The sequence below is a fragment of the Lissotriton vulgaris genome, chromosome 10, assembly GCF_964263255.1.
Source record: "Lissotriton vulgaris chromosome 10, aLisVul1.2, whole genome shotgun sequence".
Lineage (NCBI taxonomy): Eukaryota > Metazoa > Chordata > Amphibia > Caudata > Salamandridae > Lissotriton > Lissotriton vulgaris.
This window is the reverse complement of record NC_141698.1, coordinates 671,258,851-671,282,544: the sequence shown is the minus strand read 5'-3', so window position 1 is coordinate 671,282,544 and position 23,694 is coordinate 671,258,851. Positions and strand designations below refer to the sequence as shown.

At 46.4% G+C, this 23,694-nt stretch overlaps 1 protein-coding gene across 1 annotated transcript in view; it reads left to right on the top strand.

The window, feature by feature from the left end:
* The window catches only part of VIPR2 (vasoactive intestinal peptide receptor 2), a 1,121,328-nt gene that overhangs the window by 797,752 nt on the left and 299,882 nt on the right, over positions 1-23,694 (top strand). The window contains exon 5 of the mRNA XM_086941506.1: positions 6,691-6,788. Coding sequence (XP_086797632.1) covers positions 6,691-6,788 — 98 coding nt within the window. The remainder of the gene's footprint in view (positions 1-6,690; positions 6,789-23,694) is intronic.

Below are 23,694 nucleotides of genomic sequence, written 5' to 3'. Positions count from 1 at the left end.
TCATAAATATACATATACATATAATTATAATATATAAATAGTCATAAAGAATAATTTTAAAGTACCATAGAACAACATAGGCCCATAGAGGCCCAAAGGGAGAATTCCCTTTAGTAACATATCCATGTCATTATAATAGTCCACATTCCAGCCAATCAGGCTGCAGCACCCTCTAGAACCTTCTCCTCAGAAGCTCAAGCCCTCTGATTTTCCACCGCACGTCGTGTGAAGGGAGTCTCCCTGAGCTCTGCTCAGTTTCTTCAATCTTCAAACCTTTCAACTTCTACAAAAATGTCTTCAACTAAGAAATCTTTATTCAGGCCCTGTTCTTCATGTTGGAAACTACGCCTGTTCCATGAGGACCCTCATAAAAAGTGCATCTATTGCCTGTACCCGGACCATGAGGTGAGGAACTGCAAGTTCTGCAGAACATTTTCTTCTAAGACCCTAAAGGATAGAGAGGCCCGTCTCCTTCTGTGACTACAGATAATCCTTTGTCTGATGTGGAGAGTGTGTCTTCCTACCATTCCAAGACCTCTCTTAAGCATGGGTCGGAGACTGAGATGCCTTCTCCTTTCCTAAAAAGAATGAAGTTTGTGGATGCTCCAAAGTCTGTCTCCCTCTTTACCTGCCTACGGGACCTGGTTCTCTGGCATCGCAGTCCCAAGCTGTGCCCTCGTCGTCCAAAACGAGTGCCAGCTCGTCGACGAGCTCGTCGACGCGCCCGCCGACGACGACAAGATCCGTTGACGTTGTGCCTACGATGACGACGACATGCTCTTTGTCGACGAAAACGACGCCAACGACAACGTCCGCATCGTCAACGACAAACCAAAAGGTTAGGCCCATTACCTCCATTGTGAAGATCTCTTCGACGGCGAAAAAATCCATGTCGTCGACGGCCTTGCCAAAGAAGCTTTTGTTGACGAAGGCTTCGTCGACGCATCGCTCGTCGATGATACCATCTTCGTCGACGGTACCACCTTCGTCGACGGTACCACCTTCATCAACGTTACCACCTTCGTCAACGGTACCACCTTAGTCAACGGTACCACCTTCGTCGATGGTACCACCTCCGTCGACGTCTATTTCAATGTCGACGACCACCTCCTCGTCGACAGCTCCGTCGACTGCGAAGAAGACCTCATCGACGACAGCCGCACCATCGAAGGGAAAAGTCCTGGTTCCGTCGAATGCTTCCGCATCATCGTCCACGTCTGGTTCTGCATTGTCGAATCCCTCGATGATGATTTCGACCACAAGCTCGTCGAGAGGGACCGTCGACGGGTCACTATTCACTGGCAACTGCAACAACCTTTACTGTGGTGATGGCTTCTATTGTAAAACGTCCAGCTCTACTGGTTTTGAATCCTCTTCAAGGTGATTCTCGCCCCGCCTGCTCAACTCTTTGCGTCTGCAGAGGAGGAATCTTCAGATGGTTCTTATGTTGACGACACCTTTCGTCCTGCAGCAAGTCCTTCGGAGCTCAATATAAAATATCAGGACTATGAGGATGAGGACATTGACAGGAGTTCGCTCTTCCAAGTTCATGATGTGTCTTTGATATCGAACCTTCAGCACATGTTAGACGATTATAATCGCCGATTCCCACCTTCAGCGCAGAATTCTCCTGCTCCGCCTCCTCCAGCACAAGAGCCACTTCCTGTTGCTCAGCCAAGATCACCTGTTCTTCCAGATCCTGCTACTGATGATGATGATGTCCGACATGATACGGACCAGGACGACGACGCTGTCCTTACAGATTGCGACAACTATCGGGCCCAGACATCGTCTCCTCCTCCTGCTTCTCCCCTGACTTCTCCCCCAGTGGACATTGGAGGTTTCCACAACTTAATGGTGAGAGCAGCGAAACGTTTTCACTTGCCCATGGACATCAAACAACAGGACTGCTTCCTTTATGACTTCAAGGATCAACCTTTGAAGCAAGTACATACCATCCCAATAATTGACTTCATATGGCAGGAGGGGCTTAAACTTATGGAACGACCTAACTCCATCCCGGCCGTGCTTCCGCGCCTTGACAAGAAGTACAGGGCGCCTGCGGATTCACCGGCATGCCTTGTGTCACAACCTAAGGCTGACTCAATCATTACGCAAGCTGCCCAGAAGAGGTCGCGTAACCGGGCAACTCCGTTGACTTCGCCACCGGATCAGGAGGGTCGCCGCCTGGATACTATTGGGAAGAAATTCACCACTATGGCTGCCGAAGGGTTGTCAGTCAAAGGCAAATGGATGGCAGATCAATGCACATGGCACATAAATCGCCTGGAACTCTTGGCCATCTTCCTCGCCCTAAAATCTTTCCGGCTGGTGGTGGAAGGGAAGTCGCTGCTGGTGCATACGGACAACACCACCTGTATGCGCTACCTCAACAAACAAGGGGGTACGAGGTCTCTTCTGCTATCCCGACAGGCACAGCAGATCTGTGAATGGGCGATTCAACATCGAGTCCAGCTAACAGCAGTTCACGTACCGGCTTTTTTCCTCCTTTTGGTAAAGTCGGGACTTTCGCATTCCACACTCAAAGTCTTCCTGGCCATGATTTCCTGCTTTCGCTATGATGGTTCCACGTCACTGTACTCCTCTCGGATCATTCGTCAGTTCTTTAAGGGCCTGTTCCGGATGTTTCCACCTATCCGGCGTCCACCACCTGTTTGGCGTTGGAATCTGGTCTTATCACAGCTCCACCGACCTCCTTTTGAGACCATTCATTCTGCGGAATAAAAATTCCTTACTTCGAAAGTTGCCCTCCTCCTCGCACTTACATCCTCCAGGCGAGTGAGCGACATCCAAGCTTTCACCATTCAGCCTCCTTTTCTTCAATTCTCCAGGGACGCTGTTACACTTCGTACGAATCCTAAATTTATTACTAAGGTTCCTTCAGACTTCCACCTTAATGAACCTGTCATTCTCAAGACTTTTTTCCCAGACCCTCAGTCTCCCGCTGAGCGCTCTCTTCATTCTTTGGACTTGAAGCGCTGCCTCAAATTCTATATTCAACGCACTGCTGCTTTTCGTAAATCAGACCAGGTCTTTGTGGCCTATGGACGAATGCGCAAGGGACATCCGGTCACTAAACAATCCATTACTAGATGGATTTCTTCTGCCATCAACGGGCTGGCAAACCTCTTTCTGCTCCGGTGCGAGCACACTCGACGAGGGCAGTTGCATCCTCTACCGCCCTATTTGCTGGAGTGCCTCTACATCAGATCTGCAGGGCCGCAACGTGGTCAAGCAGGCACACGTTCTCGAGGCACTACTGTCTGGAGATAGCTGACGCTGCAGACTCTGCTGTGGGTCAAGCGGTGCTACGAAATCTCTTCAGATGAAGGTGAGCCTCTGTTGCTTCCCGCCTCCTGGCATAAAAGGTTTTTTCATAGCTATATATCTGCAATGTTCATATGTGCATTTCTTTGCTTGCATTTGTTCTTATTGCCTTTTATGACTCTCATGTGTTGGCGTACTGCTTTCTATTCTTATTCAAGCATGTGAATCTATGGAAGACACTCTAATACTGGAGAAGAACAAAAGTTACTTACCTGTAAACTGTGGTTCTCCAGTATTGGTGTCTTTCATGGATTCACATGCGACCCACCCTTCTCCCCTCAGAGGCTCTCTTCTCCTCATGCACTCTTGGTCACTTTGGTGCTTCGATATTCTGAGGGCTTGAGCTTCTGAGGAGAAGGTTCTAGAGGGTGCAGCCTGATTGGCTGGAATGTGGACTATTATAATGACATGGATATGTTACTAAAGTGAATTCTCCCTTTGGGCCTCTATGGGCCTATGTTGTTCTATGGTACTTTAAAATGTTTCTTTATGACTATTTATATATTATAATTATATGTATATTTATGATGTTTTATATATATATATATATATGTATATATATGTATATTACTACTATTTTATGTACCGTGGGACTCCCACTTTGACGACGGGGAATTATTCAAGTATGTGAATCTATGAAAAACACCAATACTGGAAAACCACAGTTTACAGGTAAGTAGCTTTCGTTCTTCTTAGCATTGTGGCGGGCGGTGCTGAAAGCACCGCCCGCCACAATGCTAAGAATACATCTTGTGTATTTCAAAGCACAATGTGACAGGCACCGCACGGTGCCAGCCACGTTGTCCCTTGCCCCCCATGTGCACCCCTGACTCCCCCCCGGAGTCCCTGGGGGCGGAAAAGTGGCGGACGGTCTTTCCGTCCGCCGCGGACCCCCCAGCCATGTTAATATGGCGGGGGTCTTTGCAGCAAGGATGGCGGGTGGGTCACCCCCGCCAGGTCGGCAGTGGTAACCGCCAGCCTGGCGGGGCGATCCGCCCGCCATCCTAATGGGCCCCTAAAATTGGAGGTGAATAAGTGTTAAAGAGGAATGAAACAATGGGTGCCGTATTACAGAAGTGCTGCAGGGGGCACAACCAGGTGCTTGCACCCCCTTTGTGTGCCCCTTAGGCACACTGGTACTACAGAAGGGGCTGCAGACACTTGTGCGTCCCCTTGTGTAATATAGATTTCGCTTGCGCACATGAAGCCCTATCGCTATCATGAGAGGGCGTTGTCTCATTTTTAAAGTTGTGCCTGGTACAAACAAGGAAAAATTGCTGAATTAGGATAAATGCGCTGCCCCCAGGGCAACCATGAGCTTGTGCTGCCCTCATGGCAGCTCATTCATGTGAATAACGGAGTTGCTCCTTTAAAGTGGAGGCTGCAACCACCTGCTAGGGGATGTCTGGGGGGGGTCCATGGCACCCGCTACCCCCCTCCAGAAGGCTGCCATCAGAGGACGCACAGTGCCCCACCACTTAGGTGGCACACTGTTAGTGCACCTTCTGACAGCTTGTTTACCTCTGCGCCTACGTCTGTAATACGGCGCGGGTGCAGTGGCAAAGGGATTCCCTCATTTGCATGGGGCCATGCCAGCACCAACACGGAAAATGCGCCCTATGTATGATACATCCCCAGATGGATTTATATTTATAAACATTAATACAAATATTTATGCATATGTGTACCAGCAGTGTGTGGGCCAAATATACAGAAGAACTGAAAAATACTATTTTTTGTCAGCACTCTTGCATGCAATTTGGAGGACCACATTGGAGTCATGTGTTACAACCTTGCACACTCATGTGCCTCCATGATCTGTTGCCATAAAACAGTTTCCTGCAGTGGCCTCGAGGTGGCATCAGTGTTGCTCTATATACTATTGTATTGAAATAGAAGACTGAAAATTTGTGACTAAAAAACAATGTAACGATTAAAAGTTAAAGTGTATTTAAACCCATAAGGCACTCATGTTTTTGTTTCTCGAGATGAGGAGCAATCTGTTAAACTAGGATTGGCAAGGCAGTCTATTGCAGTCTGGGCAGGTAAAAGCAGTGTCTGACCAAAGTAATACACTTATTTAAATTTCTATTAAAGATATACTGTGTTTTTCCAAATTAGTTCTGTCATTAAATTGATTTTAATAATCTACCTTTGAGGAACTGAGCATGTGATGAATGTTAGAAGGATATGAAAGAGTGAGAGATCATTGGCAGGAGTATTACCCATCAATAATAATGATTAGAGGGTAACTAAACAGTCCCAGGAGAAATCTCTTTTTTTACTTACCAGTGGTACCCCTTCTCTTGGGTGTGGGGTCGCTCCCATCTTATATTTTCACTGTTAAATTTTGTTACCAATCCCAAGGAAATGTAGGGCCCGATGTAGGTAATCCCAGATTACTGATTCTTAAATACCGAATCATACCGATTCGGTATTTAAGAACTGGCAATCGGGATGTAGGTATTTTTACCTAATTAATTTCCGAATCGGTATGATTCGGTAATTAATGAATCGGTATTTACCGATTCTGTAATTGCCATTGATCCTATGGGCCTTGAGGCCCATAGGAATCAATGTCAATTACCGAATCGGTAAATACCGACACGGTAAAATTACCGAATTTGCAAGGGGGACAGGGTGTCACTTTGAAACCCTGTTGCACCCCTGATTCTGGCTTGTGTGCCATGTGGCACACATACATGCCCTCAGGGCATGTATGTGTGCCACATGGCACAGGTGTACATGCACACATGTGCATGTACTCAGGAATTCGTTATTTACCATGACATAGTATGTCATGGTAAATAACAAATTCTTAAGGGCCGGTGGCACTGTTTTCAGTGCCACCTACATCACAAATTTGAGATTCGGTAAATTTACCGATTCGGTAATTTACAGAATCGGTAAATTTACCGATTCTGTAAATATACTGAATCGGTAAATTTAAGGCCCCCTACATATCCATACCGGTCAGTAGGCCAAAATCAACCGTTACCGACCGGTATTTGGTGACCTACAACTGGCCCTAAGTGATCAATTGTAATGAGGCCCAAGATGTAAAAGGTAATGATAGTATATGGTGCCTTGGATATCTATGGGGAAAAATATCCTACATTTGAAGAAATACACAGCAACTTCACAAACATATGTGATGACTGAAATGCAAAAGAATTCTTTAGAAGGAGACACCCATAGATAGTGCAATTGGAAATTCATTTTTGAAATCGAATGTAAATTTGTTGGATCCACCTGACAATTTTAAAAATCAATATGACTGATTCTAATAGTTACAATTAAAACCACTGAGCGATAGCTAACAATTATCTTTCCTTTTACTAGGCATTCCTTTTCGGAATTTTGAAAACAATTTATACATTGGGTCACAGCGTTTCGTTGATTGCCCTCACAACAGGAAGTATCATTCTTTGTGTCTACAGGTAAGCTCAAGAAGTAACATTTATTACATTTTCCAGTAATACAAGTCACTTTTTCTGCGTATTTCATGGTATTAGCAAGGCAAGTGTGATAAGAGTAAAGTTTCTTCAGGATATCTGTCTGTAAAGCAGTGTGTTGAGGTCCAGTGTGTTAAAATAAAAATAATTGCTATTATTAACTTGTAAATATTTTGAATATTGTAACGTTCATATTTGTTATGCAAATGCTATCCTCCCCCTTCAACATGCTCAATTTTTTATTTGCTCACTCCCAACACCCCTCCAAATGTAGAGAAATCAGATGTGCTCAGCTACATTTGCTCTATATTAATAGCAACATATATTCTTGCGAAAATCATTCTGTTGTGTGATACATTGACCTGGAGTCAACTATAAACATTTCTGGAAAAATAACAACATCTGCCAGTGCAGTGACCCTCATCATTTAAATGTACGCCCACCAATTTCCTTTCAATCTGAAGCCATTTAGAGAGTAATTTGCTGCCCTCTTTCTCCATGGAGACCTGAGAGGGATTGGCCTTTGAGGTTACATGTAGTCATCTGTAAATGTACTGGAGTGACTCACCATTGATTTTATTTTCTACCTGGCTTCCTGCGAAACTGCTTTTTGAATTTTTATTTCTATTCAGTCCTCAGAAATGTAGCAATTTGACATTCAGGGTAACAACCCCAGGCCAGTGGTGCCACTTCTATTATCATTGTGTAACTTCAATTGTAGATCAACTAGGACTTCTTTTGAAGCGGATGATCAAACTGATCTGGTTTTTCTCGATAAAGTTCTGCATACAATTCATAATTATGTGTGGATTAACACTCCCAATTGTATTGGAGCAAGGGTCTGTAGTGGGACTGGGGCGGATGGACCGAGGTATGTAGGATGGTTGTGGGCAGTGGAGGCTGTTTGCTGGCAGGTGGTTGCAGTCTTTGCTCCCCTGGAGCTGTAAACAAGGTTACGGGGATCGGCTGTACTTGCAGCCGAAGTTAGTGTTGTCTGGTTTGCAAGATGAAAAGAGTATGTTACAAGGTGCGCTACTTATAATAATTTGATGGCGGTGGATACATTGTAAATGAAAGTTATAACTATAAAGTTTGTTTGGTTTGTATAGGGGAAAAGGTTTTCCTAACTATAAGAGAGCTTTAACCTTAGAATTTGTTTTTCAAAATCTGTTTATTGAGTTTTAAGATTGAAACAGAAAGGCAGTACACATGCAACAATTGTCAAGTTAGGCCAAGAGTTACAGAAAGCACATGGAAATCACAGCTTGTTCACAAGTTCCGTGGCATGAAAAAATATATTTATAAGTACAATCATAGTATGTTGCATTTAGTATGCCACAACCTGTCATCAATCCGTCCTCTAGGGAGAGGAACATGGAAAGGAACCTAAAAAAACAACAAAAACGAGATGTCATGGTGCAATTAATAGTGAGTGGTAGTGTAGGATGGGTGTTGGGGCCCCAGCCAAGGCCTCCTCTTAGCTGCAAGATAGCATCTGTGGGCAGGTGCATTAAATGTGAAACAAATTAAGGGCTCTGAGCCGTGGGTCACATGCCATCAACGGGAGCCCCTCCGATAAGTAACTCACCAGTGGGGACCATATGTATTTGAATCCCTTTCTGGCATCGTCTACGATGTCAGCCATGTGTTCCAGAGCCAACGCCCACCAGAGCCGCTCATGCCATTGGGTAACCGTAGAATTTCTATTTGAATTTTAATGTTTTTATTTTTTGTTTAATATAAAAATGTGTTTCAAATAGCAAAGTCCAGTGTTGCAAGTGGAAAGTTGTTATATGGAGTGTCATACAATACAGTGGAGGAGAGTGTTGTAAAGTCTATGGTCATAGAGTCGAGTATTTTAGATTGGAATAGAGAGGAGCAGAGTAGAGTGGCATATCGGACAGTGTTGTAAAGTGTTAATTACATAGTGTAGTTGCATGATGTCTCATTTATTGGAGTCAAGTATCGTAGACTGGAGCAGCGAGTTGTATAGTGAACTGGTGTGTCAAACAGTACAGTAGTGTGTCATAGACTCTCATAGAGTAGAGTAGAGGGGAGTAAAGTGAAGTTGCCATGTCATATGGCGGAGTGGCTTATCGTAGCGATACGTTATGTGGCATGCTGGTGAGTGTCACACAGTGTAGTACAGTGGCATAGAGTTGATGGGCATAGAGTGGAGTGGAGGGGCATAGAGTGGAGTACAGTGTGGTACAGTGGTGTTGCATACAGTGAAAAAGAGTATCAGACAGTGGTGTAGCATAGAGTGGAATGCTGTATTGTGGCGAAGAGTATGATAAAGTGTAGTAGAGTGGAGTATAGTGGAGTGGAGTACCCTGGAGTGGGGTGGTGTAGAGTGGAGTTAAGTCTCATAGAGTGGAGTGGAGTGGAGTGGAGTGGCGTGCCGTGTCGTAGACTATAGTTGAGTGGTGTGGCATAGCATACAGTCTAGTAAAGTGTCATAAATTGGAGTAGCGTGTTGTATAGTTGAGTGTAGTGGCGTCTCGCACAGTATTGGAAAGTGATGTGGACAACCGCAGAGTAGAGTGACATACAGTCTACCTCAGGGGTACTCATAGTACTGCCCGCGGGCCGCCCGCAGCCCGGCAAGCCTTCCTTGGCGGCCCGCGGACCTTACAGACATGTACCAGTTTAAAAAAAAAAATTCTCGAGTGTCAGTAAACACCACCGGTGCAGCAGCCTGGACTCGGAGAGGCTCTGCTCTCTGGGGGCCGAGAGATTCCGGCCATAGAGTGGAGCTGCAGGGGCCTCAGAAGAGGTGAAACAGAACAAAGCCTCATTAAAAAGGCAATGGTCTTTAAAGACTTGTGAAATGCTCCGACGCGGCTGTACGCACGCCAGGCAAGCTTTTTCATCCCGGGCTGACAAGGGGGTGGGGGCGATTTGAAACTCAATGGGTGTTGCACGCCTGGATGTGACACATATATTTCCTTCAGGGCTTTGAACTGGCACGCAGGTTTCTGGTGGTCACATACATAAGCCCGCTTGCCCCTGGCTGATGGCAGGGCTGTCCTTCACAACCTACTTTTTTCATTGTGAAAAGGGGAAGGCGAGGGAGGGAAAGTCAGGGGAGGGAGAGAGAGGGATAGTCAGGGGGAGGGCGATGGAGGGAGAGAGAGGGAGGGAAAGCGAGGCGAGAGGAAGAGTGACGGAGAGCCAAGGCGAGGGATGGAGAACCAGGGCGAGGGAGGGAGAGAGAGGGAGAGCCAGGGCAGGGCGAGGGAGGGATGGAGAGTGAAGGAAGGGCGAAAGATGGAAAGAGTCAGGGGAGGGCAAAGGAGGGTGAGAGAGGGCGGGAGAGAGTCAAGGGAGGGAGAGAGTCAGGGGAGTGAGAGAGAGGGAGAGTCAGGGGAGGGCGAGGAAGGGAGGGAGAGAGGGAGAGTCAGTGAAGGGAAAGAGAGGGAGAGTCAGGGAAGGGAAAGAAAGGGAGAGGGAGGCAGAAGTAGGGAGGGAGACAGAAAGAGATGGAGGGAGACAGAATGAGAGAGGGAGGGAGACAGCGAGAGATGGAGGGAGACAGCGAGAGGGAGGGAGGGAGACAGAGAGCAGGAGGGAGGGACAGAGAGCAGGAGGGAGGGAGGGAGGCAGAGAGGGAGGGAGGGAGACAGGAGGAGGGAGGGAGACAGAGAGAGAAAGACAGAGAGAGGGGAGGGAGACAGAGGGAGGCAGAGGGAGGGATGGAGACAGGGATGAGCACAGAGGGATGGAGGGAGACAGAGGGTGAGAAGGAGGGAGACAGAGGGTGAGAAGGAGGGAGACCGAGGGTGTGAAGGAGGGAGACAGAGGGTATGAAGGAGGGAGACAAAGGGAGAGGGAGGTCGACAGAGGGAGGGAGGTCGACAGAGGAAGGGAGGGAGACCAAGGGAGGGAGGAAGAGAAAGAGAGAGAGGGAGGGAGACAGAGAGAGGGAGGGAGACAAAAAAGGAGGGAGACAGAGAGGGAGGGAAACAGAGAGGGAAAGAAACAGAGAGGGAGGGAGACAGAGAGGGAGGGAGACAGAGGGAGGGAGGGAGACAGAGGGAGGGAGGGAGACGGGGAGGGAGTGAGACGGGGAGGGAGGGAGGGAGACAGGGAGGGATGTATGGAGGGAGACGGGGAGGGAGGGAGACGGGGAGGGATGGAGACGGGGAGGGAGGGAGGGAGACAGAGGGAGGGAGACGGAGGGAGACAGAGAGAGGGAGGGAGACAGAGGGAGGGAGGGATGGAGATGGAGAGAGGGAGAGAAAGTGGGAGGGAGAGGGAGAGAAAGGGAGGGAGAGGGAGGGAAACAGAGCGAGGGAGGGAGACAGAGAGTAAGAGAGGGAGGGAGACAAAGAGGGAGGGAGACAGACAGAGAGGGAGGGAGGGAGACAGAGAGAGGGAGGGAGGGGGAGGGAGTGAAAGATAGGGAGGGAGAGGAAGAGAGAGAGAGAGAGAGAGAGAGAGAGAGAGAGAGAGAGAGAGAGAGAGAGAGAGAGAGAGAGAGAAGAGAAAAAGAGAGAGTTATGTGTGTATGCTGGATCTGGTGGGTCAGTGGACAAAGACGTCCGCTGCAGGGGCCTGTGTTCAACCTCATGGTCACACGTTTTTTTTTGGCTCTAGCCCGCCTCCTCTTTCACTGACCCCACCCCCACCAGTGTGGCCCTCGGCCACAAACCACACTGTAAATTTGGCTCCTGAGAGAAAGTTTGTGAGTACCCATGGTCTAGCTGATCTTTGTAGAGTGTAGTGGTGTACAGTACAGTGTTACAGTGTACAGTGTTACAGAGTGTGGTATAGTGGATTGGCTTACAGTGTTATAGAGTACAATGGTATATTGTGGTGTAGAGTCGACTGGCGTATAGTGGAGTAGAGTGGAGTACTGTGTCATAGAGCAGAGTAGAGTAAAGTGGGGTCAGTGGCATACAAAGAGTTTAATTTTTCACAATGTCCAGCACTCTTTAACAATATAAGAACAATCTATTTCTGTACAGTGTAATAGCAAAAAACTTTTCCTTTTGATGCACAATACAACATTGTTTTTATGAAGACAGAATCCATGCTTTTTGAATCAAATAAAGAACTTATCATTCATCCACTGAAGACTCATAATTTATCAGGACTGACTAAATGAAATATTGTGATTCTATATTGTGCATCAAAAGGAAAAGTTTTTTGCTATTACACTGTACAGAAATAGATCGTTCTTATATTGTTAAAGAGTGCTGGACATTGTGAAAAATTATGTTTGTTTGAGACTTTTTAGTCTTAGGGAGATTTAGGGGTTTTGAATCTCCTGTCCTTAGCACCTTAAAATTTGCAGATACAATTGTGATACTAGTGGATAGGTGCAATATCGTATAGCCTCAAACCCCTGTGCTCGGTGTGTATAACAGGCATACAAAGAGTTGAAAATTGTATCATTGAGTGAAGTAGAGTGTTGTACAGTGACATACAGAATAGTACAGTGTAGGGATATAGAAAATAGTAAATTGACAGAGAGTGGCATACAGTATAGAACAGTGTATCGGAGTGGAGTTGCATGGAGTCCTGTAGTGTGTTAAACAGTGGAGCTGCATAGAGTGAATTGTTGTATATTAGCACTAAGTGAGGTAAACTCTCATTCAGTGAGGTAGAGTTGCATTGAGTGGAGTAAAGTACAGTAGAGTATATTGGTGGGTTATAGAGTAGAATGGCATGGAGCGGGTGTAGTGGCGTAGCATAGGTAGCAACCTGTTACAAATTGGAGTAGGGTATCATTCAGTAAAGTGCAGTGCTGTGACACATAGAAAGTGTTGAATAGTAGAGTAAGGTGTTGTAAAATGTAATGTACAGACATAGAGTGGAGTATATGGCTAGAAAGTGGAGTGCACAGGGATAGAGTGGGTTAGAATGTTGTAGAGTGCCATTCAGTGTTGTAGACTTTTATAGAGTAGAGTTACATAGAGTGAAGGTGAGTATCAGACAGTGGAGCAGCGTAGAGTGGGGTTGCAAACACTGTAATGATAAAGAGTGGATTGCCATAATGTGGAGTAGCATACAGTGGAATAGCATATAGTGGAATTCTGTACAGTGGAGTGTAATAGAGTGGAGTAACATAGAGTGAATAGAATAGAGGGACTGGTGTACAGTAGAGTGGCATAGATTGAAGTAGGGTAAAGTGGATTAGCATAAGGTGAGATGGGGTACATTGAAGTGGCATAGTGTAGAGATAAGGAAACTGCTATAATTTGGAGTGATGTGTTGTACAGTGTTTCAAACTGTTGTAGGGTGGAGTAGAGTGTTGTACACCAAAGTGCCTGAGCATAAAGTTGAGTACAACTTTAGACAGTGGAGTGTACAGAACAGAGTGAGTAGCGACTAGTAGAGTGCCAGAGAGTGGAGTAGAGTATTGTAGAGTGGACTTATATAGAGTGGAAGAGAGTACACTGTAGAGGCATAGAGTGGAGAAGTGTACAGTGGAATGGCATAAAGTGGAATAGCGTACAATGGAGTGGCATAGAGTGTAAAACTCATGTTCATTTTGGCATAATTAGTCTTTCTGTCCCCCCTGGGGGTAGATGGGGGCAGTAGCCCCCAATCTGCCCCCCCATGGGAGTAGAAAGCCCACTAGACACCAGGGATTTTTTATAGGCTATTTATTAGGGGTAGGGGCTGCCCAAAACGGGCATGCCAATGCCCCCACCCCCGCCACCATTACAGCCTTTCTCTCCTCCCTGGAGGGCAGACGGGGCGGTAGCTGGGTGGTAGGAAATGTGTGTGAGCACAGAGATGCCACACTTTCCCACACAATAATGTCTGAAAAAGTGATTTTTTTCAGTTAAAATTGAGGTTTGCAAGGGATTCTGGGTAAGGAAACGTTGGGAAATCCGCGCAAGCCATAGCTCCTTGGAGGCCCCCGGGTGTCTAGTTTTCAGAAATGTGTGGGATTGGTAGGTTTCCCAAGATGGCAGCCAAGCACGGGGCCAAAAATCCAGGTGACCCCCCCTTGCAAAACCAGGCGGTTGTGAGATAGGCAATTTTGATGTCGCCTCACTACGTTTTGGGCTCTTGCCTGTCGCGGGTACTTGGGCCTCCCACACAAGTGAGGCACAATTTTTATCGGGAGACCTGGGGGAACACTGGGTGGTAGGAAATTCGTGTGACCCCAGTGATGCCACACTTTCCCACACAAAAATATCTGAAAAAAGTGAATTTTTCAGCTAAAATTGAGGTTTTGCCGGGGATTCTGGTTAAGGAAACGTTGGGGGATCCATGCAAGCCATATCTCCCTTGAAGCCCCCAGGAGTCTACTTTTCAGATATGTGTGGGTTTGGTAGGTTTCCCTAGGTACCGGCAGAACTGGGTTAAAAAACTACAGCTAGGCACTTTGCCAAATCATTTTTCACTGCGATATTGAGGTGTGACCACGTTGCTTTTTGCACCGTTCCCTGTCGCAGGCACTAGGCCGTACCACACAAGTGAGGTACCAATTTTTCTTGTAAGACTTTGGGGAACTCGGGGAGTTTGGAAAATTGTGGATCCACATAGATTTGAGAACTTTCCACTACAGAAATTCGGGGAAAATGTTTTTTTTTTTAATTCTTTACGTTTGCAAGGGATTCTGAGTAACAGGGACCTGGTGGGAGGCAGTCAAGCCACCCCATTTTGGAATCCCCTTGTTATCTAGTTTTCTTTTAAATGTATGGGTTTGCTAGGTTTCCATAGGTGCACGCAGAGCTAGGGTTCAAAAACTATAGCTAGGTACTTTGCCAAAAAAGGGTCATTTTTCACTGCAAAATTGAGGTGTGAACACGTTGCGTTTTGCGCCGTTTCCTGTTGCACGCATTAGGCTGACCAACACAAGTGAGGTACCATTTTTCTCGGAAGACTTTGGGGAATGTGGGTTGAGTGAAAAATTGTTGATCCACGCAGATTCCAGAACTTTCCTCTACAGTAATGTGGGGAAAATCTTTTTTTTGGACAATTCTTTAGGTTTGCAAGGGATTCTGGGTAACAGAACCTGGTGTGAGGCAGTCAAGTCACACCATTCTGGACTCTCCTGGGTGTCTAGTTTTCAAAAATGTATAGGTTTGCTAGGTTTCCCTAGGTGCCGGCAGAGCTAGGGTTCCAAAACTACAGCTAGGCACTTTGCAAAAAAAGGGTCATTTTTCACTGCGAAATTGAGGTGTGACAACGTTGTGTTTTGCGCCGTTTCCTGTCGCGGGCACTACAAGTTAGGTACCATTTTTCTCTGAAGACTTCGGGAAACACGGGGTGGGTGGAAATTTGTGGATCCACGCAGATTCCAGAACTTTCCAACACAGAAATGTGAGGAAAATGTGGAATTATTTTACACTTTTTTAGGTTTGCAAGGAATTCTGGGTAACAGAACCTGGTGAGAGGCAGTCAAGTCACCCAATCCTAGATTTCCATGGGTGTCTAGTTTTCAAAAATGTATTGTTTTGCTGGGTTTCCCTAGGTGCCAGAACCTGGTGGGAGGCAGTCAAGCCACCCCATCCTGGAATCGCCTAGTTATCTAGTATTTTTAAAATGTATGGGTTTGCTAGGTTTCCCTAGCTGCCCGCAGAGCTAGGGTTCAAAAACTACAGCTAGGCACTTTGCCAAAAAAGGTTAATTTTTCACTGCAAAATTGAGGTGTGAACACGTTGCGTTTTGCGCCGTTTCCTGTCGCACGCACTAGGCCGACCCACACAAGTGAGGTACCATTTTTCTCAGAAGACTTTGGGGAACCTGGAGTGGGTGGAAAATTGTGGATCCACACAGATTCCAGCACTTTCCACCACACAAATGTGGGGAAATGTGTTTTTTTAATCACTTTTTAGGTTTGCAAGGGATTCTGGGTAACAGAACCTGATGGGAGGCAGTCAAATCACCACATCCTTGATTCCCCTGGGTGTCTAGTTTTCAAAAATGTATAGGTTTACTACGTTTCCCTAAGTGCCGGCAGAGCTAGGGTTCCAAAACTACAGCTAGGCACTTTGCAAAAAAAAGGTCATTTCTCACTACGAAATTAAGGTGTGACAACGTTGCGTTTTGCGCCGTTTCCTGTCGCGGGCACTAGGCCGACCCACACAAGTGAGGTACCATTTTTCTTGGAAGACTTTGGGGAACGCTGGTTGGGTTGAAATTTGTAGATCCATGCAGATTCCAGAACTTTCCAACACAGAAATGTGAGGAAAATGTGTTTTTTTACACTTTTTTAGGTTTGCAAGGAATTCTGGGTAACAGAACCTGGTGGGAGGCAGTCATGCTAACGCCAGCTTTAGTCTGAAACATCCAGAAACACTGTAGACTACCAATTCGATCAGTTCCGGTGGAGCCTCAACGTGACCCGGTAGAGAAGAACTTGCCCTCCCCTCTTTGATTGATAGTTCTTGTTGCCTGTCCCTTCTCTTGTCATTTAACAGAACTTTTTGGTCTACTGAAAGGGGTTGTGTCCCGACCGCTGGTTGGCGGAGACATTTCAACTATATTCTGGACCTGCGTTGTCGCGTAATGCGTCATATGACGCGCCGCGTTAGCGCACCCGGAAGTGCTCCGGTGCGCGAGGCGCAGCTTCCCGGAAACGATCCAGAGCGCGGCACGCAGCGCGTAACGTAAGCATAACAGGTCATGTGACTTGTTAATAAAACTTTTCATTGGTTAATTTTACTTTTGTTATTCTAATGATGAAAGGCTTGGTAATATGACCTAAAAATAACACTTTTCATTGCTTTCGAACATTTTTTTTTCCCAAATGATGAAAGCCCCACCTTTTTTTTTCTCACTCTGACTTGTAAAGCAAAGGACCCAGATGCATTTACAGTTTATCACTAACAATGTTCCAGGCTAATGTATTTTCCCGGGAAATTTACAACTGTCCTGCAAGTAAAATATTCCTTTTTCGAGAAAAAGGGCGTTTCTTCGTCCCATGAGGGAGCCGTTGAGCAAAAGAGGCTCGGCCTGCTGTCTTAGTCGCTGATAGGCATGAATATCGGATTCTTATCGATCACTTTATGTTGCAGGAGTGGAAAACACAACAGCCCTTGACCATTTATCTTTACTGCGTTCCTGCGTTCCTGCGTATTATACCTTTTAACCGTCATGTAATCGGGCTGCTTTATTTCACTTGCCTTTTACTCATTCGAAAACAGTGGCTATTATTTAAAACTATACCAAAAAAGGTACTACTACCATGTTTTGTTTGAAAAACCTTTATTGTGAAAATATCAGTATATAAATACGGGCCTATAACCACGTGGGCCGGCCACGGAGCAAACTGGAATCGTATATGATGAGGGGACATTTACACTGTAGAAGAACGTAACGAGCGGGCCATTAGGTTGCAAGAACTAAGGTGTCTAACAGTTGCGGAATCGGTGGACGTACATTTTATAATTAAAATACGACAGGGTCAGTTACAATAAAATTATCTAGATATACATTTGCCGGCAAGTATCATGGGTGACGTTAATTCGAACTTTCAATAGTACAGTAATCAATAACACATCAGAACTTAATATCAATAGGGATGTCCAAATGTTCAATCAGTACTCATCCCCGCCCGCCATGTGCTTCAAAACTGCATACGTATCTCGTGATATCAAGGTTGGGCAACCAGTACACAACAAGGAGTTACGAGTCCCATTTATACCGACGCCATTTTGTGCGAGGCCGGGCAGGTCCAGGATATAGTCAAAATGTCTCCACCAACCAGCGGTCAGACCGAACACCTTTCGGCAGTCCAAAAAGGTTCCGTTAAATGACAACAGAAGAAATAGGCAACAAGAACAATCAGTCAAAAGAGGGGACGCTTTCGTGAATGGGGCCCATGCCCTAGCAGGCAAGCGTCCGAGTTCCAAGGGGTCCCAGGGCCATTTTAGTGGACCAGGCCCAAATCCAAAGAGCTGGCCACCATTTTGAGAGTCCTGTTGCAGCCGGCTATCGCTGCACCACAAGAGTAACCGCAATTCAGCTAGATGGCGGGTGAGTCACTGTACCGCAAGAGCGGGCGGAACTCAGCTGGATGGGGGGTGAGGCACTGTGCCGCAAGAGCGGGCGGAACTCAGCTGGAAGGCTAGTGAAACGCTAAGAGGCGCCCCACTGCAGATGAGGTGCCTCCACCTGGGGAGGCGGGAGAGGCCCGTTTAAGCCGCCGCCCCCCCCCAGGGCACCCCACGCCGTCTTTCGGCGCAGCATTGTAGGATGGCCACACCAGTGAAACTTGCTGAACACCACCTCGGTGCCATCCGGATCTCGACGCGTTGTGCTGCCTTCGGCCTACTGTAGCAGCAAGTGCGGCCGCAACTCTGCTGAACGGCGAGTGAAACGGCAAAGGGCGCCGCACTGCACATGAGGTTGAGGTGCCTCCACCTAGGGAGGGGGGAGAGGCCAGTTCGCGCCCCCCCCCCCCCCCCCCCGGGCACCGCACGCCGTCTTTCGGCGCAGCATTGTAGGATAGCCACACCAGTGCGGCAACTTGCTGGACACCACCTCGGTGCCATCCGGATCTCGACGCGTTGTGCTGCCTTCGGCCTATTCGCACATCGGTCCGCTACTGACGCCGCCTCACAGGCCAACGGATTTTGTATGCTTTTTATAGCCCAAAGCCGCATAACAGGTCATGTGACTTGTTTATAAAACTTTTCATTGGTTCATTTTACTTTTGGTTTCCTAATGATGAAATGCTTGATCATATGACCTAAAAATAACACTTTTCATTGGATTGAAACATTTTTTTTTCCCAAACGATGAAAGCCCCACCTTTTTTTTTCTCACTCGGCAATCCAAAAAGGTTCCGTTAGATGACAACAGAGGGGACAGGCAACAAGAACCATCACTCAAAAAAGGGGAGGGCAAGTTCTTCCCTACCGGGTCACGTTGGGGCTCCACCGGAACTCATCGAATTGATAGTCTACAGTGTTTCTGGATGTTTCAGACTGAAGCTGGCATCAGCATGAGAGCAGCACCATCTCGTAGCTCCGTCGTGGCCATTCCGCAAGCAATCATGGCAGCCGCTCCCCACCGGAAGCCTGCGGGAGTCGGGGGCCCCAATGACTTTTGTAGAATCTTCAAGGCTGAGGGGATGCTTTCGAGAATGGGGCCCAAGCCCTAGCAGGCAAATGTCCGAGTTCAAATGTGTCCCAGGGCCATTTTAGTGGACCAGGCCCAAATCCGAAGAGCCGGCCGCCATTTTAAGAGTCCTGTGGCAGCCACCTATCGCTGCACCGCAAGAGTGGGCGCAATTCTACTGGATGGTGGACGAGACGCTGTAGCCGCAAGAGCGGGCGGTAAACAGCTGAATGGCGGATGAGGCACAGTGCAGCAAAAGCAGGCGGAAAACTGCTGATTGGTGACTGAAACGGTAAAAGGGCGCCCCCCTACAGCAGACGAGCCTCCACCTGGGGAGGCCCGTTCACGCCGCCTCCCCCCCTCCCCCGGGGCGCCCCACGCCGTTTTTCGGTGCAGTATTGTAGGATGCCAAGACCAGTGCGGCAAGTAAAGGACATCACCTGGGTGCCGTCCAGATCTCGGCGCGTTGTGCTGCCTTCGGACTATTCACACAACAGACCGCTACTGACGAGACACAGTGCAGCAAAAGCGGCGGAAAACCGCTGAATGGCAAGTGAAATGCTAAAGGGGCGCCCCACTACAGCAGACGAGCCTCCACCTGGGGAGGCCCGTTCACGCCGCCTCCCCCCCCCCCCCGGGGCGCCCCACGCCGTTTTTCGGTACAGCATTGTAGGATGCCAAGACAAGTGCGGCAAGTAAAGGACATCACCTGGGTGCCGTCCAGATCTTGGCGCGTTGTGCTGCCTTCGGACTATTCGCACAACAGACCGCTACTGACCATTGTTGCTTTTGTTTAAATTTTTTTTTTTAACGTGTTTACTGTTTTTGGTGCTTTGTATATATTTATAAGTTATTAAAGTGTTATAATCCTACTACTTTGTTGGAGTGCTATATATTTTTAATGTGACACATAATTGTGAAGACTTTGATGTACAAAAAGGCATCCCTGGAATCTTCTGCTTCAGGCTCGGTCCCACACACCCTCACAGTGAGAATCCCCTCCCCAATCACAATACAGGATCGTTATCAGATAGTAGGAACGCGTGTGGTGTGACGGATCTCATGAGGTGGGGGCCTTGATCTACTGTAACTCCTTTGAAGAGGGGTGATTCTTTACAGTTGAGGCCATAAACTACATCCGCAGGGCTAGGTGATAGCCTGGGACCGGCCTGGACAATCGGACACAAAGGAAGAGGAGTGTCAGAGGGTGCGGTAGTGAATAGGGTGAAAGGGAGGTGTCGGGCGGGCACAGGGTGTGATTATCAGGGAAGAGCAGCGCAGATGGGGGGAGGTTTATAGCCCATGCATAAGACAGAGAGCGGGGGTGACTAGTGCGTGGGGGAGATGCTTGCGAGGGTGGGGAGCCATGCTGAGGATCGGCGGCGTGCAGAGAGTGGGTCTGGTCAAGGCATCTAAATGGCTGCCGTGCACAACAAAAGTGTGGCATTGGAAAAAAAGCAAGATGGCGCAGACAATGTTTATCAATACGGATTAATTTATAACAATTATTTTTAACAATATATTTACTCGCAGTGTCAAAATGGCGGTCAACACTTCCTGATTTCCTTTGAATCGAACGTTAACAGACGTGACGCAGCAAAAAAAAAAAAAAATGCTCACGTGCAGCCGCTGGAAGACAAGTACCAACATATATGAGCATCCTCAGCCACCCTCAGAAAACATAAGGAGTCAGGATACGTCTCCCGTACCCCCTTATACCCATTTCTCACATTGTTTTTCCTCCATCTTGTAATTTAATTAAAACGAAACACAAAATGGGGAATTCCCGTTTCGCGTCCCGAATCGCTACCCGGTTCGAGAACCGGAAAGCGCTTCTACCGCTAAAAATCAAATTTTTTTTATTTGCCCCACGGGACCCTTTAATAACCCCAACATCATTCCTAGGGGGTCAAGAAGAGTCTACCTTGCCCCCTTTCATTAAATTCCCCCTTTGTTGTTCTCCTCTTCTTGTCTCTCGATCCTACCGAGAGACAAGATGGCGGCCGCTCCGGACTGTTTAGAATGTTGACAGACACCGGAGAGCCAATCAGCTTCGCTTCGCAAAGCTCCGTTACGCGAAAAGTTCGCGAACCGGAGCGCTACCCGGGACGCTGTCACAGATATATCTGTTTTTTAAAACATTAATTTCTCAAAATTCACTGGAGCACATATATTGAGACCCAGCAAAGGCACATCGGGCTAACAGTCCCTACAATTTTGCCAAGTTTCGTGCAAATCCATTCAGCCATTCGAGCTAAAAGTGAGGCCAAACGCCCTATGGAAAACTCAATGTTAAAAATGCGTTTTGGGACCCCCCTTTTTTCTCGGCCCCCCCTTGACGAAACCCCCCCAAATTTTCAGGGGCTGCTCAGAAACAAAATGTGCCATTTTCCTGAAAATTTCAGCCGATTCCGTCCACAAACGCCAAAGTTATTAGACATAGAATTTTCAAAAGTCCCATAGAGAGAAAATCCTAACTATATATACCTACTGGCGACCGCCAGTAGGTAATATATATTCACAAGTTCCGTTTCCGCCTCAAGGCTCGCTCACTCAAAGCGCCCTCCCAAGCAGCACAGACACGGACCATAGATTTAAGTGCTGTTCTTTATTTCAAAATCTGCGTGCAAGTCGCCATAACGTTTCGGCTCGCCCGGAGCCTTGTTCACATGACAAAGTGAAAGTGCATTTACTCCCTTAAGTATGTCATATAGCACCCTGCACGTGACAGGGGTCTTAATAGCCCTAAAAAACAGATTGTGCAGTAAGCAGCAATGATACATTGGTAACGAAAATCAACACGAATGGTTTACAGTGCAGGTTAAAAATCGTAATATATAATAAATAACCTAATAATTGCTTTAGAAAAAACCATGTTTGATTAAGACAATGAGCCCTGCAAATTCATTGTAAATAAGGCTTAAAGTGCGTCCTGATAGTCATCTAATGCAAATAAGTTCCAGATGCTATTGAGTGTCTGATTTCATGAGTTTGAATTCATAATTATAGATGAAAACATATGTCAAATCATATAAACCAATGTAAAATGCATTCATGTCATACACTGAACTCATGCTATGCTGACTACAAAAATTGTCCGTTAGTGTGTAAAATATTGGGATGAATCCCTGAATAATCACAAATGGCCTGTCTAATATCAACTGCAGATCCCTGCAGATGAAAATACACAAAGGGAGTACAAAAAAATGTGCAATAAAGTGCTAAGTGATAAATTGTACAATCTATTGGGGGTCAGCATGGTCGGACTGAGCCCAGTCCCGTCCATCAAAAAAGTCCTAAGTTTCTTTAAATATTCATATAAATTGATATGAGCAACAGATGAAACAAAGTATTCAGTGCATATAGGAAAACATCACAGGTTATAGGAGAATATAGGTCACCACCTACTAGTTCTAAAAAATACATTATATCACAGTAATGAATAAAAACCTCCTAAGATAAAAACTAGTACATATGATGATTAAAACCATAGTTTCCAAATGATAAAAACCATTTAAAAAAATGACAGTAAAAACCAACTTCATATATGTACAGGAGTTTGCATGATTAGAACTATCATGATAGATCAAGCTTTCATTTAACTATTCATCCCAACACTGTATACAAATCCTCAGTGACCGTTAACCCTACCGGGGCCTTGGAGTATAGGAGGAGTATATATTTGGTTTCCAATTTACGGAGCGCAGCCTCCCTATTGCCCACTCTCCTGCTAGCTGGGACAGCTTCAATCTCAAACATTTTTAGATCTTTGTTATTGCTTTGATGTGCCTCCTTAAAATGACGCGCCACCGGGTAGGTATTGTCTTGATTTGATATTGCCCTCAGGTGCTGTAAAATACGTTTGTGCACTTCTAACTTTGTGCTGCTAACGTACCTGAGGGCGCAAGGGCACTAGAGTACATATATGGCGTACTCTGACTTGCATGTTAGGATCTTGTCTATCTTGTGTTTCCTGTCACTAAAACCATCCTTATATGTTTTTGTGTTGACCCCATGCGAGCAAGATTTACAGACTTTACATTTGAAAAAGCCCCCATTCTTCTGAAACCAGGTGGTTTTGGCCATAACTTCAGGGTTAGTATCTACTAATCGGTCCCTCATTGAAGGTGCTCTATTAAAGGTTAAGGTAACTTTGCGTGGTAAAGTAGGACCTATGATAGGGTCGCTAGTCAAGATCGCCCAATTGTGATTAAAGATCCAATACAAATCGCGATGTTGCTTATTGAAGCCAGTTATAATCCTGAAATCATTGGTTTCAGAGGCTTCATTGGGAATATCAACGCTAGAGATTGACTAGTCATATTTAGCCAAAAGATCCTGTCTCGCCCTCAAACGTGACTTGACTATAGCATTATCAATCATTGCCTCAGAATACCCACGCTATATATATATAAATAACATCTTGTTTGATTCCTATTCTGGAACAAAGGTGAGCCGCACACGAAACATCAATGCAGACAGCATTTATTTTGAGCAAGTTGCAGTCGGTATATATATATATATATACAACTTCCCAAAACACCAGCCGGCCGCACTCCAGAACGGGTGCTTCCTTAACGGGGGTGTACCCATCAACAACATACAGCTCCCAAATCCAACTGGTAATTCTTCCTGATAAAGATAACAGCACTCAAAGGGGATGGTTTCACAGCAGTTTTATTTGAAACTACAGCACTTCAAGACGTGTTTCGGCGTTTAGCCTTCGTCAATTGTAGCACCTGCAATTGACGAAGGCTAAACGCCGAAACGTGTCTTGAAGTGCTGTGGTTTTGAATAAAACTGCTTTGAAACCATCCCCTTGAGTGCTGCTATCTTTATCAGGAAGAATTACCTGTTGGAT